This window comes from Hylaeus anthracinus, unplaced genomic scaffold (assembly GCF_026225885.1).
Source record: "Hylaeus anthracinus isolate JK02 unplaced genomic scaffold, UHH_iyHylAnth1.0_haploid 11989, whole genome shotgun sequence".
Lineage (NCBI taxonomy): Eukaryota > Metazoa > Arthropoda > Insecta > Hymenoptera > Colletidae > Hylaeus > Hylaeus anthracinus.
The window spans coordinates 5,266,085-5,285,807 of NW_026534337.1; the positions used below are offsets into that span (position 1 = coordinate 5,266,085).

At 35.6% G+C, this 19,723-nt stretch overlaps 1 protein-coding gene across 2 annotated transcripts in view; it reads right to left on the bottom strand.

The window, feature by feature from the left end:
* Positions 1-19,723, bottom strand: part of LOC128888032 (lachesin-like) — a 453,249-nt gene that overhangs the window by 82,226 nt on the left and 351,300 nt on the right. For both annotated transcript variants that reach the window (XM_054144628.1, XM_054144627.1), the window contains exons 6-7: positions 11,401-11,618; positions 9,237-9,312 (exon numbers count right to left, since the gene is read on the bottom strand). In XM_054144628.1, coding sequence (XP_054000603.1) covers positions 9,237-9,312; positions 11,401-11,618 — 294 coding nt within the window. The remainder of the gene's footprint in view (positions 1-9,236; positions 9,313-11,400; positions 11,619-19,723) is intronic.

The window sequence follows — 19,723 nt, forward strand, 5'->3', positions numbered from 1 at the left end:
CGGGGAAGGGACGCGGGAACCAAGGAGAAAAGCGCGGGTGTAACGGGTGGGGGCGTGAAGGGGGTGGCAGGAATGGTTGGTTATCAAGAAACAGGGGTACTTTGGCCCTTAGGCGGTCCTTAATAATAAATTCATATCTCTACGACCTCCTGGCCCCCCTCAACTCTCCCTTTCACTCGTCCTCGTACGCATACTCCCGCCACGACCCAGTCCCGCAACCAGAGTCACCCTTGGCCATCAGAGAACCACGCGGGGAAGGACGATCTCTCCCTCTCAGTCAGACTACAAATCTCTTTTTTATGCCGCTTAATAAAACTCGTCTGACATATCTCTGACTGCTACCACTTAATTTCGACTCCCTGTGTCTATCCCTGTACGATTCTTCTTTTGTTTCCTTCTCCCATATCCTTTCGTTCCTTCGCTCTATTCTTGTATCTGTAGAGGTAGTTAAATGGGTTTTTCGAACATGGATTCTTCGGGAGTAAAATAGAATTGATACGCAATATTCAACGAATTAATAGAATACATCACTGTTGAGGAAAGGTTATCATATTCTTTGGTCTCAGTTAAGTAATCGAATCCTTTCATACGTACAACTCCAGTTTTAAATTGTGACTTGTATGTATATAATTAATTTTGAAACTGCGTAATTAGGTTTTCTTTATATTTATTGGTATTAAAAGATTGTTGATCTATAGTTGACAGAAAAATCTATTTTGTACTGTCTGTTTATCTTCGGTGTTTGTGCATTCTTGTTTTTTTTTTTTTTTTTAATTGTTTATTGCCAATTTCTTTCTTGTTGAAGACTTACAGCAATAGTATGTCGGTCAGGATTTTGGCGGGTCCGATTAAATGACAGTCATACGGTGTTATGTTCAGGGAATATAGTTGCCGAACAAGACGTTTCCTATTTAATTCCTCAATTTTGTTCAATGTTATTAAACTGACACGAAGTCCAGCGTTACTGCGAGGGAAGAAAACTCTTTCCCCGTGAACAATATTCAGTTTTATTTTCTTCATGGATTTATTTCCTGGATCTAACAGCTGGCAATAAGCATCAGCATTGGTTGGGTGAACACGTCTGACATGTCTCTGACTTCTACTACTTAATTTCGATTCCCTCCGCCTAGCACACCCCTAGTCGATCCTCCTTTCATCTTTTCCTTCCACGTTATTCTTTTCTCATGTCCTCTTCTTTTTCTATACTGTTTATTCAGTTTGTATGTTTACACGATTGTAGCTTATTTTCCAATCACTTGATTTCGATTCATTAACGGGAATATTTTTTTTCGGAGCTTTCGTAAATGTAGAAGAGTTATTATCAAAGATTCATTTTAAGTTTAAATTTAGAAAATATGGTAGGTGATCACAAATTGTCCAATGGAAATTTTTGTGTTTTCTTCAATGTCATCAAACTAATTTTATGTTATTTATATTCTGTGGGAGAGGAACGAATGTATTAGGTAGACCGAAAAGTATTAACGAATGTATTAGGTAGACCGAAAAGTAATGTCGTTTCTTTTACATTAAATACAAAGTTTCCAATAAATTTCTATCTTTTATACATTATATAATCGCCTCATTGTCAGCAGCCTTTTATCACCTAGCGTGCAAATTTTCAATGCCAGAAAAATCAATGAGCTGATAAATGATAAACAAGTATTTAAAATGGCAAAAACGACGATACTTTCCAGTCCACCTAATATTTACTAGATGTAATAGTATCAATGAGCGTGGGTTGTTTGGTAGGTGGAACACGTCTGACATATCTCCGACTTCTACCACTTAATTTCGATTCACTCCGCCTAGTACACCCCTAGTCGATCCTTGTTTCATCTCTTCCTCCTACGTCACTCCTTCCCCAAGTCTTCTTCTTCTACTATACCCTGTCTATGCTTTTCTATACTCTTTCCATCCTCTATATTTGTAGGTTGTTGTTTCTTTCTACATCGTACGCTCTCGATTCCTTTCTCACTGGACGTTTGCGGCGGCAGCGTCCCTTTTGGGACTTTCCTGGACCGCGGTTGATCTTATTCTATCCCATCCCTCACACGCAAACGGAATGAATTCGAATTCCATTCGAGACCCCTGGTGTCTCTTTGTAGCTAGTGTTTCGTCGACGAAGATCGATTTCGTGTGTTGGCCGAGAAACGAAGTACCGATTGACGAAGTCGTGCTCTTGCAAGCGAGAAAAGAAGTAAATCGTCCCTCTTTTCAAACTATTAAGTTGAATGGGAAGTCGTTTCGTCTCGTTTGCTGGATAAAGGTAGAGCTATGGGGTTTTCAAGAAAAAACAATCGTTTAATCAATTGAACAGTTTCTTTCGTTACATGGTACTTGGCGATAATATTTCGTTAGATAACACTTGGCACTTTAATTGTCAACGACCTTCTCAATTTTAAGATTATTCAAATATTTTGGGTTTACATCAAAATACACTTGTACTGTATTATACTTCTTCTTATACTGATTTCTTTGAAAATTCAGATTGTTTTGAAAGTAAATAATTCTTCTAGTGATCTGAATACATGGGTTGTTGGAAAATGCTAGTTTTGGAGAATATGACGGCTGCTAATGATATGGTTCATTAGGTTTGACAGCAGCTTTATTGTTATAGTGTTAGCGTAATTTGAACACTAATTGTTTGCTTTTTTTAATGCAAGTTTCATTGAAGTGTCTTTAACCATTCAAAAGCTATAGATTTATTCTTATTTTTGTCAAACAACTGACATCGAGATAGCGACTACATGAATCTAGGAATATTCAAAATTTTGAATATAACGAGACAGGAAATTCGTCGAGTTTAAGTCGATTTCATTTTATAATATACATCTTCTATGATATTGCTCTGTTGTGATTTGTTTATAAAGAACATATTGTAAAATATTTACCCACTGCTTATTTCTATAAATTCTGTTAACATCACTAAATCTTACTTGAAACAGATCTTTAACAAAAGGAAAACGACATTAAGACGTCACAATGAATCTAACCAATCCCACAAATAGCCTCATTTACACAGAATATCCCTACTACGTATGATCAGTGATACAAAATACATCTACATAAATGAAATAAATGAATTAAACGATCGACAGAATTATCAGTCGACTTAACTTAGAGAAGAAACGAAGATTCAATTTGTGAACTCAAATTGTCCGGACGTCAATTATCAAATTATCCGTAATGTCGATAATATTATTCTCCGTTCGGTTCTTTTGAGGATCGTTCGCAATCGTCGTGTAAATAAGGTACACAAAACGAGAAATTAACTTTACCGCGCAAAGAATCGTTCCGCATTAAAAATGTTGAAAAGAACCGAATGGAAACACGGTCGAACGAACAAAGAGAGAATTCCAACAGCTAAGCCTGAATAATTGCGAACAGTGTCGGGCAGTGTTTGCGGGACCGAGAATAATACCTTTACACATTTTGTTTTATAAAAGCGACCAATTAGTAAGTAATATTCGTGTCCGACGGTAAAAACCCTCTGAGCTATTGTGTGACTTTTAGAAATCTCGCCAATTAGAAAGCAATTTTCCTGGAACGCGGGGAGGATTTCCCTCTGGTATACCCACGGTATATTTACGCCCGCTTCATTCTGCCTTTTTTTTTGCGTTGATTTATTTTTGCGTACGCATTTCCACTTAATTCCGACCAAAGAAACGTTTCCGTCGCGAAGTTTCTTCTTCGAACTTTGCAATTCTGTTTTGTTTACTTGATGTGTTTCGTTTCTCTAGAAAAAAAAATATGTTTTGAAATTACTTAGCTTTTTGTGTTGTATTTACAACCTCTACTGACAATTCCTGTGTTAAACTTACGATTTGTATTTAAAATTTAATTTTAATTTTGGATTTGTTAAATAATTTCATACTCAACACTGTGTACATAGAAATTCCTAAGGGAGATTTAAAAAAGGGGTGAAGCATGAAAATAATGTTAACATTCTGTTTATTTGTCTATACTTATGCTTAACTGATATTTCAACGTTAACTTTATCTTTCGCTTCAACTGCAGCAGCGAGTATCAATGTATTTTGTATTCACGATTTAGAACATACTATTTACTAGTGTCTAAACTTTCAATCTAATTTCTGTATCGACAGAACTACTTCACTCAATTTGTACTTCCGTTGAACTTTCATTTTAAACTTCTTTCTCTCCTTAACTTTCAGTTTTAATTCTCAGTTTCTGTCCTACGGTAACGATCTATTTTCGTTTCTTCTATTCTCTTCTATTTCGTCTATTCTATTATACCCTATCCTGGCATTTGCAATATTATTTTCATTTGACTTTGGAAAACGAATGTTAAACACAATCGAGAATTTATAAATTAAGGAAATGATTTATACGTATGTAACCTCAGGTGTCTATGTTTTAACATTTAAAGTTCTAATTTTAAATCACACTTTAAATTACTACATCAATATTAGGATTGAATTTTAATATTTAGAACTATAGTTCTAAATATTCATGCAAATTCAGATCGATGTTGTAAGAGTTTTCCAACTACAAAATCTTCTTCATTTCTTATATTATTAATTTGAATCAAATTATCATTATTACAATAAAAGCCCAGACATTCCAATTTCCTAGCTACTATGGCAAAACAAAATTAATTGATATTCTCATTATTTTACTCGCAATAAAATTCAATTAATGTGAGTTATTATTTACGTCTCACGAGTAATATTCCATTATCCCTCTTTCTATGTACTTTGAAAATGGCTTCAATAGCAACAAGTTGCAACGTCGTTAATTAAACTGCTTGCAATAAAACCTGAATTGCACGGTCATTCATTTTTACACAAGCAAGCTTCCTTCGGCGAAGTTTATACCCTCATAAATTTCACGCACATGTAACTGTAATTATCCTGATGTGCTCTTACTGACTTGTAACGGGTTAAGCTTGAATGCTTGCTGATTGATAATAACCAATCACAGTAAAAGGTATTAACTTCCCTTTGCCAATTCTAATTTAACGATGATTCTCAAACGCGTTCATAACGCGTTTGATTATGCGACGTGGCTTTCGGCGACTGATTAATTTTGGGTCCCATCTACCAGGTAATAATTCAAAATTAGTACTGTAGCAGTAGCATGTAGGGTCGATCGCTCGGAACAGCTTTAACTAGAATTACTAACATCAAACCACTGGTCAAAGGTCTAATACGCTTGCCCTTCCGGCTCTAACAGTGCCTAAAATCGTACATGGCCATGCCGAAATAATTACAGACAATTAACTAGATGGGAAACACGTTGTTACAGATCTTGATTTGAATCTTGAGTGATTAGAGTCTTGAATACTATACATTACTTTTTTATTTGTAGATGATTTATAACTTAGGCATAACATATTCTATAGTTCCACTTAAAAATATTCGAGATAACATAATTCGTTGAAACTTTGATATCACAAGGAATATAATATCTGGACATATCGGTTAATTTTTCAGCAGATAAAGATTAACTGATTGTAGTTAAAATTCTTATTATAATTAAAAAATTAGCATTAGAATTCTGATTTACTATGATTGCGTTCAAACACTACTTTTAAAAATACAGATAATAAAAGAATTTCATACAATATAATTATAAATACTTTATTAATTGATTAATATTTCAACGATATAATTATTTCTGTTCGTATACCGTTATAGTAAGAATCTCGGTAGATGAATTAACATTCTTAAAGGTAGTTAAAAGGCTAATAGATTGCACAGTGAACAAATGAAGTCATGTGGTTGGCAACGTTATGCATATTTTCTATCAACAATTAAGTATTAACAGTAGATTGTATACACTGTGTTTATGCGTTTAGTATTTGATTCGAGCACATAAAAACATAATGGTGTCTATAAATAATATAAATATATTTAATTTCGGAAAGATATTTATAACATATTTGAGTGGTGCTTATACTTAAGTCAAACGATAGTAGAAAATAGATATAAATTTTAAGATTAGTACATCAAAGAATAGAGAATTTGTATATTTATTTCTCTCTTAATGTTGTCTTTGTAAATTCCAAATCATTTTTAATTGTAGTGTATTCCACACCGATCTTGACAAAAAGATACCTTCCGATCAATAAAAATAAAACTACAAAAATTTCTATTCTACAAAGAAATGTTCATTTAAATATTCGTCTATAATCCGTACAATTAAATCAAAATCGTCTAAACAATGTAATGTTTATGAAGTAAAAGGAGTCGTCTTGAACTGTCAATGTCTGCCCTATGTTTTACTTAAGATCAACACGACACAAACTTCCCATAAACATCTCGTAGTGAAACACGAGTCCACAAATTAATACGCGCCCTCGAAACCGAAAGTCTTTCCCCTCATCCTCAAGGAACAATCTCGAATGATATTAATTCAATTGAAACGCAGTAAAATGATATTGCAATCTTGCGGATCACTGCCGGGATTGCTGCATATGCAAACGCACAGTTCCCCTCGCATTCCAAACCCTCATCCCCTCGAGGGAAACCTTGTTTTATGCCTTCCTCTCGAGTCGATATCAGCACCAGATCGCTATCGCTGCGAATGTTTGATAGAGCAACGTTTCGCGGGATCGCTATGAAAGCGACCTCTCGTCGGTCACTGATTTCCACGAATTCAACTCCACTTTTCCTGGATTCTATGCTCGGTTGGTAGCACAGAAGGGGAGGGGAGAAGCGGGTAATCGCCACCCCGGATCACCTCCCTTTTTCTTGCTGGCAGCCTTTTATGCTAAACGCTCGCTTCATTTGAATGTCGCTAATGCGAAAAACCGATGCATACTAATGGGGAGTGTTTTCCTCCCTTTCTCACCCTCCCGTGACGGGCCAGGGGCCAGAACACCCCGAGATCACCCTCCCTCGTTTTCCATGCACGTGTCCGTACGTGGCGTTCGCGTGCACGCGTGTTTGCACACCGACCGGCCATTTCTCCGGCGACTCTTTATGTCATATGCATACATTAAGCCTGGTATACACGGTGCCTCGGAAGAAGCTGCGCGCCGCTATTGAAGATTTCAAGGCGTTCGAAAAAAAATAACCCAGGCAACTTGGCGGCGAATGCAAATCGTCGGGCTGACGATTCAGCTGTAATTTATGGTAAGCGTTGGCGCGACGGTGTACCTCCATAAGCCTGCGGAGACACCCTGTAGATAACCGTGGAAAGCCATCCCACGAATCTCTTAATTTTTTCATCGCGCGTCCGGTCTAGTTTCTTCGAAACTGTGTTGCAAGTTGCGAAGACGATCAGAATTGGTTTTAATACTATTTTGAATTGACTAATTTGAATATTTGAATTGACTAATTTGATTGGAATGAATGTCTCCAGTTTTCTTTTATTTCTGTTGGTATCATCTGCAAGAACTTATGACGTTCGACTTTTAAATTAAATTATTAGGTAACTCATTGGAAGTATTGGATTGTCTAGAAATTTCGTGCCAATTTTTAAGAAAAGTTCAAAGGCACATTTGAATTGTAATATATATTTATTGAATTACATAGGTACCATTTTTTCCATAACATTTCCATCTTTTAAGGAATATTGTTTGTTTTCAATCATTCCGATGTATTCAGACCTGTAATATCTACCAAAAATCGATATGGACTCTTCAGACAATCCAATACATATTTGTAAAATACATTAAGGAATAACAAATTGTCTATAGGGTCAATCAAAAGGGACTACACTATGGCCTTGATCTCTATTCCAATCATCTAATCATCATCCTTAACATGATAATCTTCCCAGGTCTTATAATACTTAATTTACACAGTGGCGGCATATGAATGCCTTTTAACAAATAAATGACTGGCAGATCTTGAAACGTAAATTTAAAGTTAAATCTCTAGATCATTCACAGGCAAGTATCTAATTTGCAAATTAGCTTCCAACCGGATTCCCACGGATCAGTTAAATTAACTGTGATTGCTTCGTGCCTGAAATCAAACATTATGACCGAACGGTACCTCAGGATAGCAGCGTTTCCGCGCGATTTCGCGAACGATTTAATCAGGAATTAATAGATCGCCGCGGAATCGATTCCCGGGGCTTCTAGGGTGGTTAATTAATTGCGCGTATATACTTGCCGAGGAAAGCTGAATCAACTGGAAATCCGAGACGTATCCAAGCCAAAACACGACGACCAAGAAACGCTCTGCATTCGATCGCTGAGCTTGCCAGCAAATAACGCGACTCGTCTTCCTCTACTTCGTGAACACCTTCCCCGAGGTTGGCTCAGATGCACGTCGGTATTTCTAGCACAATCTTAACTAGTGCTAGTCGAGAATCAAATTACTGCAATCGCGGATATCTGGTTTAACGTCTCGGGGAGACACGTGAATTATTCTCGGAGTTGAAGGATTTTCTGAGAGCGTGTTAAATGTCGTTTTGGTTTGGTCGAGAAGTCAAATTCGACCCCCCAATTTCAAAGTCAAGGTCAATTTTACGGAAAGTTTTTCAATATATTTTCGCCGATCACAGAGTGTAGTATCATCTCTGATAAGCCTCGACATAACATTTGTTTACACCCTGTACAGTTCATTTTTATGAACGGAAACAAGTTCTTCAAACTAGAGAGTCTGTTTAAAGAAAATACAATATATTGAATAAATTGCAATCAACATTGCAAACATAGGTATTTACAATAAACAACGTTCTACTTGCTGCGTCCTTAAATAAAATAATCCTGTGCAATGTGACATTTAGTTCAATAGGTTTTCGAATAGAATCAATTCTCGAAGGGAAATTTATAAGCTTAGTAGAACAAAAATGATACAGGCTTTGTGATTGAGAAGCCACGCATAGTTTACAGTTGATGCTCATTTTCAATATGAATAAGGCTACAAAAATGAAGTTTCGAAAGTGTTCGTTTTACTTTATGTTTGAAAGGAATGCTAATAAATTTGATAGTTATGCGATTATGGAAGTTCTCGTTGCTAATACCGCAATTTATAGGGCATAAACTTTTGCGACCGATTTTATTTTGCATGATATTGTCACGTCGATGCGCTCAGCGAGATACACTGACAAAGAGCTGCCAGGCATTCTACCATAGAACAGTTTCAATTTTATGGTAATTTGGAGTGGAGGGCGATGATAAAAGTTTCAGAAATTCTTCTGATGAGGTGCCTCGTTTGCGAACCACTGCTGTACACGAGGAGCGACGTTCCGTCATTAGCTCGACAAACGTTTCTCTGAGGGATGATTTTACAGCAGAAATAAACAAACGACACTTACCGTACAAGCGAATGCTGCCGTCGGTTTCACCGCGCGGATTTTTCGCGATGCATTTGTAGCTACCGTAATCCTCCTCCTGTAAAGCGGAATAATAACAATGTCAGAGTCGTCGAGTGACTTCTAGGTAAGTGCTCTTACAGAAAATTAAGGGTAAGTAGCATTAGTCGCATAATATTTATTGTAAAACGTCCCTCTGCACGAATATCAGGTTTTCTTTTTAAAATACTATTATACGTTCCTGTTAGTTACTTTTATTAATTGAACTTCGTAATTGTTTAACTTATTCGTGTTAAACGCAATTGCAAAGTTTGGTGTAATTTTGATTAAAACAGGAAAACTACCTTTTGTATGATGAGTTAAATTTTTGGTAAGATGTACTTATTGCACGAATATTAATTACGCCATATTAAGTTTATTTCTAAAATGCATGAAAATAGAGAATAAAATATGATTATATTGTAAAACGAATTATCCAAAATGAATGCAATAAGGAAAAGATTTTATTTGTATAAAATGTGAACCTACGATTAGACATGTTTTTCAATATTTATATATGTATCTATATAACCAATAATTAAATAATAAACTCAATACATTAAAAAAATCAACGCGTTAAGAAGATTTAATTATACGTGCATGAGAATCATTCATTTACTTTCTTATATAATGAAATTCAACAGATTTTTAGTATTTAGGAATTAAGTTAACATTTATACACACTCTATATTAAGATAAATATTAAATTAAATTAAAACGTTATGGAAAACGTGTATCATGCATATAAAATTACAAAAGTTAAAAATATTTGTTAAACAGTAAACGTTGTTTGCTCGTATATTTTTTAGCTTGACTTGCTCGATGTTGAATACGATAGTCCTGTTTGCGCGACTACTTGTCAATTTGTCTTTCGTTCGTTTCACCCGTTCCCGTTGGTTGAAACTTGCAAGATAGTCTTGTTGATAAGTTCCATTGCAACTGACTCGCGCTGCCGTTTGATTTATAAAGAACAAGTCCAAGGGGTCCAAGTAAAAGTAAAACTTCTATCTTTACTCGTTTGTACTTCTGAAATTTCTCCCAGACGCATTTATTATCCTTGTAAAAGCAACGCAATAAAGATCTCGCGGAAATAAAAGGACAGACGAGGGAAAAAATGGAACTGGGGGGGGGGGGGGTATATATTTCCTCGAGTCGACGACGCGAGGAAGTTCCTCTTTTCCAAGGGGCCGCGGGAATTTTAAGGATATCCTTTCCATACGTGAAAATAATTCGCGAATAAATCTCGCGAGATGTCGCGAAACTTTTCAAATATCACCTGTTGGTTTTCGAAGGTGTTGATGTCAGACAAAGTTAAGGTTAGAGAAGTATCTTCTGTTCGATTCGGATTGGAATCATTGTCACGAGATTACTTTGCGACTGGAAAGTCTTAGAGTTTTCTTGTTACTCTACTTTTTTTTTTTATGAAACAGCGTTACACTAATCAAGGTGCGCGAAAAGAAACTGATACCAACCTGTTAGCAGTCATGCATCTCGCTATACGTCTTTTGTTGATCAGAAAAAGCATAGAAACGACCCGATGTCGAGTTACGTGGATGTACGAGGCACTTTTTAAGTTAATAAATAGTTCGATTTTATTCCTTTATGGTGCATGCAAATATTAAAAAACCGTGTGCTAAACGTATAGAGCATGAATACATTTGTGTAAAATGAAATAATAATACTGTTATACTACATCATTTTATTCATTATAATCTGAGGTTAGATTGAAAAGCAGCCTCTAGCTGTACCTCTCCTTTATGCAAATTCAGCCACTCTCGTATTCAATATACAATGTACACCGCACCAGTGTGCACAGTGCAGATGTTCGACAATAATAATAATAATATTTGTAATTATATTCCGCGTAGGTCGTATACATGTTTTCCATATCGTCATGCACAATAAATAAAAGGTTCCCCAAGAAGGGTTTTAGGGTTTTGTTTTTTTAATAATAAAACAAATATGTCTGGGAGGTCACTTAAACGACACCATCATTCACATTCAATTCTCTACAAATTTCTGTACAAATTAGATATATTCAAGACCATTCGTGTTTTATTAGAAAACAAAATCCTAAAACATGAAGAACCCTTTAGGAAAAAAACAGAGACAAATGTTTCTCGCTGACCTGTAGGTCGTGTATGGTGAGCATCATGTGCGTTTTGTAGGTGGGTTTCTCTGGGGTAGACACGGTTCTGTATTTGTTACTTTCGTGAATCATCAAGCCGTCCTCCCTGGTCCAGTAATTCAAAGAAATCGGATGAGCCTCGGTGTGGCATTCCAACGTGACTGAGTATCCTAAGGGTGCACCGACCAATTGGTGCGGTATCCACAGCATAGGGGGAACTGCAACGAGAAAAGTGATTGATTGGCTCATAAATGTTCCAATTACTAGCGATACAAGGGAACCCAGCGATCGATAACCGTTCCAGCTCGATAAATCTCAGGCTGAGTTAGGTGAACACGCGTCTCCGCGCCTCCCGACCCGACTTCCTACGCGGGACAAAGCCAACGAACCGGAGAACGAGATCTACGTTCGAGTACGAATACCTTCTTCTGTAATTTACAGCAACGTTGCTTATGCATCCTGTTTGTTCATTAATGCGACGTTTGGTAGCGCTATGTAGCTATTTTAACGTATGGGATTTATTGTCAAAATTGCAAACACGTACGGAAGTAAAAGCAACATGATGGTAAGTAATGTATTTTAATAATGTTAAGCTTGGAACAATTTTTTAAGATTGAAAATCTTTTTATTTTCGAACAGCCAAAATTCATGTCTCGTTATATGGTGAAAAATGTTGCGAGGCGATAAAATGAGTGGGTAGTAACAGAGTAAATATGTCCCGTTAGGTTCTATTAGGTTGTCCCAAAAGTTTCTTCCGAAACTTGCACTCAATAATTTTGTGTGGCAGTGTTTATATAAATAGACAACCTAATTTATTAGATGTTAATATTGTATAACAGTAATGGAGGAAAATGAATCTTACGCAATTTAATAATGTACCATTAGACAAAAAATATTGTGTATGTATTACTTATTAATGAAATGGAAGAAACTTTTGGGACAACCTAATATTTTTGAGATATTTTTCTATATTTTAGTATCTACTGATTGGAACAACTAAATATTAATTTCTGACAATAATTAAATTCATTATTAACAATACTTATTATTTAAACAATGATGGGAATATGATTTTGCTGTGATATTAATCTTATACGAATTATTTTCTCGATGGATTCAACAAGCCTTCGAATCGAGCGTCACGCGGTTGTCGTTCGCCCTTCCCTTTCCCTACTTCGAGAGGCACACGCGAATCGCGACCCTCGACCGACACAGGTATACGAGGGTCACGATCTCATTCTTCGACGATCCTTCGGTCGATATGGATCTCGCGATCGCGCGTCCGTGTCTCGCGTCCCTCCTATTTTTGCTTGTGTAGTTTCCCCTAGTTATCGTAGCTTGGTATTGGTTGTGGGTACCTTAGTTTAGTTTGGTTAGTTTTAAGGCATGTATGTACGAGAGTCTGTCGTCTGTCAAATAATTATTAATTATTTGTTCAAATCTTTTGTTTGTTCGTAGGTCCATATTGGACTCGGAACTTCGTTCTCCACTTCGGTCACTATTACTTCATGTGATAAGTGAAGTGACCAACTGTGTAAGTGGACAGAAAGGTCGGTTGCCGTCCTCCTGGTGGATTTGTATTCGAGAGGAAGACAATCGGCTCCTCCGGATCGGTCCTCTACTCTCTGTATCCCGTCTGGTGTAGTCCAGGCTCCCGGCGCAGTGCAGTAAGTCCAAAGCGCAGTGAGACGGGTGCAAGTCGGGTCCGTCGTGGCTCCTAAATGGGTGCAGGGTGTGGAGGACTGGTTCGGAGGCGTCGGTCGTCTTCCTCTCGAGTCCAGATTCAACAAGAGGAAACGGGACTGACTCAGTAAGTCCAGTTTCATGGTCGCGTCGCGTCGCGTCGCGATCTCAATTTAGCTTCACCCTCTTAGTTCAAATAATTATTTGGCAAAGTCAGACATAGACTTTGGAAATCGAAGGGAATTTTGTTTTCCTTTGATTTTCATAGTTTCGTACTTAGTATTAAGCTCGTCGACTCTATGTAGAGTATGCATCTACGTATGTATACTCTATGTAGAGGGAGATCGAAGGAACTTTGATTCCTTCTATCTCCGGGTCTCCAGTCGCAGCAACCTCCACGAGGTGAGACCTGGTAATCGGTATTATTCGTGACGAACAATCCTTCGTCACAAATAATATCGAGCTAATGGCTGCGAACTTGTAGAGTGTAAAGTGTAAAGTGAAATTAGAGTTAGATTAGTCAAGCGAACGATACGCGTCCATAGGATGAAACACTATGTGTTCGAGGTTCAGACCCTATGAAAAATTAATTATACCTTATTATTCTATTATTGATTTATAATACCCATTAACACATTTAGAACATTTCTAAAATAACAAGTGGAAAAGAAGATAACATTTTTCTTGTATTTGTATCGATCTTTGTGTAGTTTCATTTTTATTTGAATTACTCTTAATTACTTTGCTTTCGTTATAAAGTAAATGACTAACAAAATGTATAAATGTTGTCATTTTACATCCAATATTAAATAAAATACATTTGCTACGGAATGGAGTTTTAAAATGTACAGGATTATTTGTTGACATTACTCGTTAAATAAGAATTAAAGTTTGAATTATGGAATGAAGTATTTCACATAGAACAATTAAAAATTTAAGTGTTTAATCGAATAAACGTCACGAATAAATTACTACACGTTGCCATACTATTTTCTACTCGAATGCAATTTTATCTTTGATTAAAGGTAATAGTCAGAAAAGCACGACAACGTTTTAAGTCTATTCTTGTTTTAAACGTACCAGGTCCGCGTAAAGAATGAAGACAAATGCCGACGATATTTTATGGAAATTCGATAGAGTTCCTCGAATTAAAAGAACAAAAGTAGTGCGCCATTTTTTGCTGTTTTACAGCGTTGTGATGGATTGTCGTTTCTAATGGGAGCGCGAGGAGGAGAAGGTGGAAATCTGTACGTGTCGTAGAAGCGTATTAACGTTACAGAAACTCCGGTCAGCTACGAAATCGAACATTTATTTTTTATAAGCTGTAGATCGAGTAAACGTTAAAATCGATGACCTCCAGCTGCGATGAAGGATTAAGCTTTCGTGCAACACATGTTGCGCGTTTGTTAAGGAAAGGTCTTCCACGCCCATCAAACGGTTCGTGTTTTACAGTTTTCATGTCAAATGATCATTCGCTACAAACATATTAAGAAAAATAAAGTATATCGAATGTGGATGAGCTGGATTATTTCAAGGTTACAAACAAACTTATGGGAAATTGAGGTTGAAAGTAAAATGAAGAGGCATGTGAGAATACAAAATAATATGAATAAAAGTTACAGAAATATATCGAAAACTTCTTGCTCCAAACGTTATACTTCTGCTTTTACTTCATCCTATATTATTTTAGTTACTAAGCATACGTAATAAGAATTCAAAAATTTTGTATTATACATATTAGTTACAAAGACATAAAATAACAATTCAAAAAATTTTTTGGTAGCCAATGTGTGTTTATTAATGTTGTATTAATTAACGTATATTAATATACATATATTAATGCGTCAGACTAAAATCAAAATTATCACTATTCTCCACCTTGTACCCGACGTCATACTTAACATGGATACGCATGATACCCCTACCATTTCCGAAACATTAAATCTCGAAAGATAAATCCTGTAGACTTAACTACGTCCATCGCGGAGAACCCTCAATAAAAACGTAATTTCGTCGTGACGAATGGTTTTCCATAGAGGTCTTCCTGCTTCCGTTAATGCTTTCATGGGATGGGAGTGCTTTAATTTAACTTAAAACCTCCTAACAATACATCCAGCTACTTTGAACTTTCGCTTGAACTTTTAGTCATATTTTTCTAGCCGGTACGGGGTGAGTGAACCGATGCTTAGGTTAGGTTAGATTACTTGGAAATATGTGGAACAACGAACGGAAAAAAATGATGCAGAGAGCAGGTAATGGCAGGTACTCGCAATGAAAATTTAAACGAACGAGAAAATATCTATTTGATGTGATTATAGTCTTGACAAGATACAGTATTCAACATTTCTGGCTATAATTTTAGATTTTTGGAGTAGATTAATATGTATAATAATGATTAAATTAAAATAAAATAATAATGATACATAGTGAAGAATAACGTATGTTTCTTCCTAATGATAGAATACAAATAAAACGTGATAAGAATATTAAAATAAAAAAGACAATAAAAATTATGCACTAGTTTCATGAAGGACACCTTCGTAAATTAGGTAGGTATGTATCGAAATTATTATTTGAGTAGACTTGCTAAACAGTCACAGAAAATATGTCGACTGTAATTAAAGCATTCCTCAATATTATAAAGTGTATAATATTATTAAAATAAACAGTAATAAGACAAGAATAAAAATATGACTAATGGTTATATATCTGAAGGATCTGAACAACCATCCTCGATTGTGAAAAACATTTAAACGAATTTATAATTTCTACAAAATACCTGGTCGAAGTTCAGTATTTGAGATTTAATCACTTTGAATAGTAATGAAGTGTCCGTAACGCTCGAATATTTATTATTTAAATGAAACGGTTAAATTTGTAATTAAAGAAGCGATCGATAAAGTCGATAGAATAAACGTTAAAAGGCATCAATATTTTTAACCTGTAAAAAAGTAAAGTTCAAGAACCTAAATTTGGTTTTATTTTCACTGTACTTAATAATATTCCTTCGACATATTCTAACATAGTTTCATCCGTAATACAGATGTCACGATTATTGGCATCTATCAATAATGATAAAAATAATAACGAGTATGTGAAAACTTTTGTAGATATAAATAATTATTCCATAAATGGGTTTAAACAGAGATAAATATCGGATATTTGACATTTATTACTTTAAGAAACATCGTTCTAGTTACAAAAGTAAATTAAAAAAAACACTTTTACTCCTACGAAAAGTCAACAATCTTTGACCAAGTCGTCGAAATGAATAAACTTCTTGAATGAACTCGCTAAAATAGAATTACTGATATTTCCGATGTTTAAGAAATTACTTTGTATTAAAAAATAGTTTTAAAGTCAATCTACAACAGAATACACATCGCGCATGGAAAAAGTTAATACAATCACCTCATTATTTGTTACGTCAGTACGGATTTCACATTCAAAGAAACTTTCCAAATTGTGTAGTTCTGAATTCTCGTAATTTCAACAATGGGTTTACAGCGCAGAACTGTATCAAGAACGGGAAGAATGTAATTTCCTGTGAACACGAAAGTCTAAATTGAACTTCATAATGGAATACGTACATGCATTACACGCACGAAGATGAAATATACGCATATTTCGCGCAGCCAACATCTCTCGCATAAATTTATCCCGGTTGGATACGTGTTTAAATACACCAGGTCCACATCTCCCTCCGCGAGTGGTTTAATTTTTATTTTGGAAAAATGAAACGAGCATCCGATAACCCGTAAGAAAATATCTGATTCCGGTATCGCCCCGGGAAGACGAAGACTGATACGAGGGCACGTAGATAGTAAAGGGCTTTAAAATTTAAATAAAGATCCTCCGCCGAATGGTTTCAGGAAGCAACTTTCACCCTTCTCATTCCACTGGGAATTACGTGGCTCCCTATCTCGCTACCTTTAACAGCGCCTGGAAGCTTGATTTTCTTGATCCCTTAAGATTCTTCGGGGCATGTTTTATTTAAAGATCGTGAAACATCTTGAGAGCTCATCTTTGATGTCGAGAGATACATGATAAATAATTTATGTTGCTAAACGGGTTAGACATCCTTAATCCCCGGTCTCATTTCATAAACTGTTCCTTTTTAACTGGATCCTTACCTTAAACGAAAAACGGACTCACTTTCATCGACGTTTCCTTATCTGATCCTAAATGAATTTGTCGAAGGCATTCACGTTTCACCTGTCTATGGACTTTATCTAGAGGATGTCAAAGCTCTAACTCGGTACACAGTTTTCAGTGTTTCAGAGGTGACTTTGAGGTGACCTGAGAAATTAAGTGTTTGGGAATTTTATTTGGAGATGGGTATGTGATTTTATAAAAGTTTTTTTTGATATGGTTTTACTGCATCTACTGCTTGGTAATTAGCGACGTATTTAATTGAATTTCTGTTTGATTAGTGGTACTATATACTATCGTAGAGTTTAGTGTCTTTGAGATAGTTGATGCACATATTTCTGGGCTCAGGTTGTATTTCCTTCTTTGCAGCCCAAATCTTCTGCATTCGTACAGTAGGTGGTCAATTCTAATTTCCTTATTACAGGACTTGTAGTGGGAAGAGTCCGGTTTCTTTAGTAGATGTTCATGTGTTATTTTTGAGTGTCCAGTTCTCAATCTAGTCATTATTATTTTTTCTCTCCTGGTCAAAACGCTGTGGTGTACAAATTTGTATATGTCGCGTGTTACATTGTGGGTTTTTGTTCTTTTGTTGTTTCATATTTTATTCCATTACTTTTTCGATGTGTGTTGTATCTGTGTAATGAAGTACGGGACGGTATTTCTGTATTTGATATCATTGTTGCTTCCACTTCTTTTGCAATAAAATCTGCTTTTTCGTTGCCAGTTACGCCAGGTTATACAATTAGTATACAGGTTGGACAAGTTAAATTGGATCACCAGAGTGTTTTCGGTATTTATGGGTGAATGAATCAACTGTTAAAAGGAGCAAAATAGTGGAAAGAAAATTATTCTCAACATCTGTAATCTGATCAATTTTATGATCATCTATATTTTTTTAATGGGATGTACTGTTTATCTACATTATTATTATCTGAAATTAAGGTGTTACTTAAAAGTGCATTATTTACTAAAGAAAGAATATTTTAAGATTGATATTTCAGATCCCATTTACGAATAAAAAATTACTATGCATACGATAGAACATTTTCAGCGCTTCATATTTGTTTCTACTTTTTGCGACAGTATGATTAGAAATGGCCAGTTTCGTTTAGCTTGTTGTATCGATTTTGTGGAATTTACTTGTTTCCATTGAGAAATCCTGACGCTGCCGCGAAACAAATATAGCGATTCGAGTAAGAGTGCATTCGACGCGGATGGCAGACTGGATAAAGAAAAGTGATACGGCGGCAAGTGGATGTAAATTACATGAAAATTTAAATAAACATTCCCCTTGAATTGCTCTTGAGAACAAAGTGCATTCCTTTGAACCTTCTTCCTTTATCCTACTACTTTCATTGATTTTCTGCACGCGGTTAAAATTGCTTTCATTTTCTACTAGCTTCGGACTCCTTCGAAGAATTCACGTTACATTGGTCGCTTAAAAGAGGATGGTAGAATCGTTATAGTTACGCTTATGCTATATTAAAAAATAATACTACAGAATGTAGTATCTACTACCGAATACACTATAACATTCGACGAGAGTTTATACTGTATATTCTGTAGCAAGTTTTATTAATAATTCAAGATAAAATGGGAAATTTTATATCCTGATTTTGTCAAAAATTACAATAAAAAATTAGGAAATAATTTAATAAAAAATACTATCTTTAATAATCGTAGAATTTACTCTAGTATTTTCTTCTAATTTAGTACCACTGGAACAATTTTCCTGCTTACATGTATCTATATAGTAGTTACATTATTATGAAGTACTGAAAGTATTATTTTACAAAAAAAACATTACCACGAAGAATTGGAAAACATTGTGCACGCATATTAACATACTATTATATACGTTCGTATGAATTTTTACGTTTTTACAGAACTTATCGACATAAATAAGTCACTGACGTTCTCAAGGTGAACGTATTCTCTTTCTTTAGAAACGTACTTCCTCTACACGTATTACTCACTTAAGGTACACCGAATTACTTAAATATTTTCAAACTACACTGTCGTTACGCGCTTTACGACAAATTTAATGGGAAACTTCTCCATTTCAAACCGACTTTGCTAGGATTTGTCTTCGTCTCATTCTCGTGTTCGTTGAATAAAAGTGAAACACGGAAATACCTACGAAACAAAGTGTTTGTACGTACATTCTTCGAGAAAATGTGAAAATATCCAAACGTCGTCTGGTTCGATATAAATTGGATAAAGTCTCCCTCGCAGATTCCCTTTCAGATTTCTTTCTCCATGGAGTTTTATCTTCTTCGTATAACTTATACACGGTGGCAGTTGTATTTTGTATACCCGGTTCGGTTCTCCGCGTCTTTTCATCGTAAATCAGTTTCGATATAGTATCCAGAGTCGATCGAATCTATTGAAGCGTCTCCTTAGAGGAAGCAGTACTTCGAAACCACGAGTTTCTTGCTTCTTTTACTATGGAGATACTCTTGGAGCAAACGTTAAATCAACGTAAACA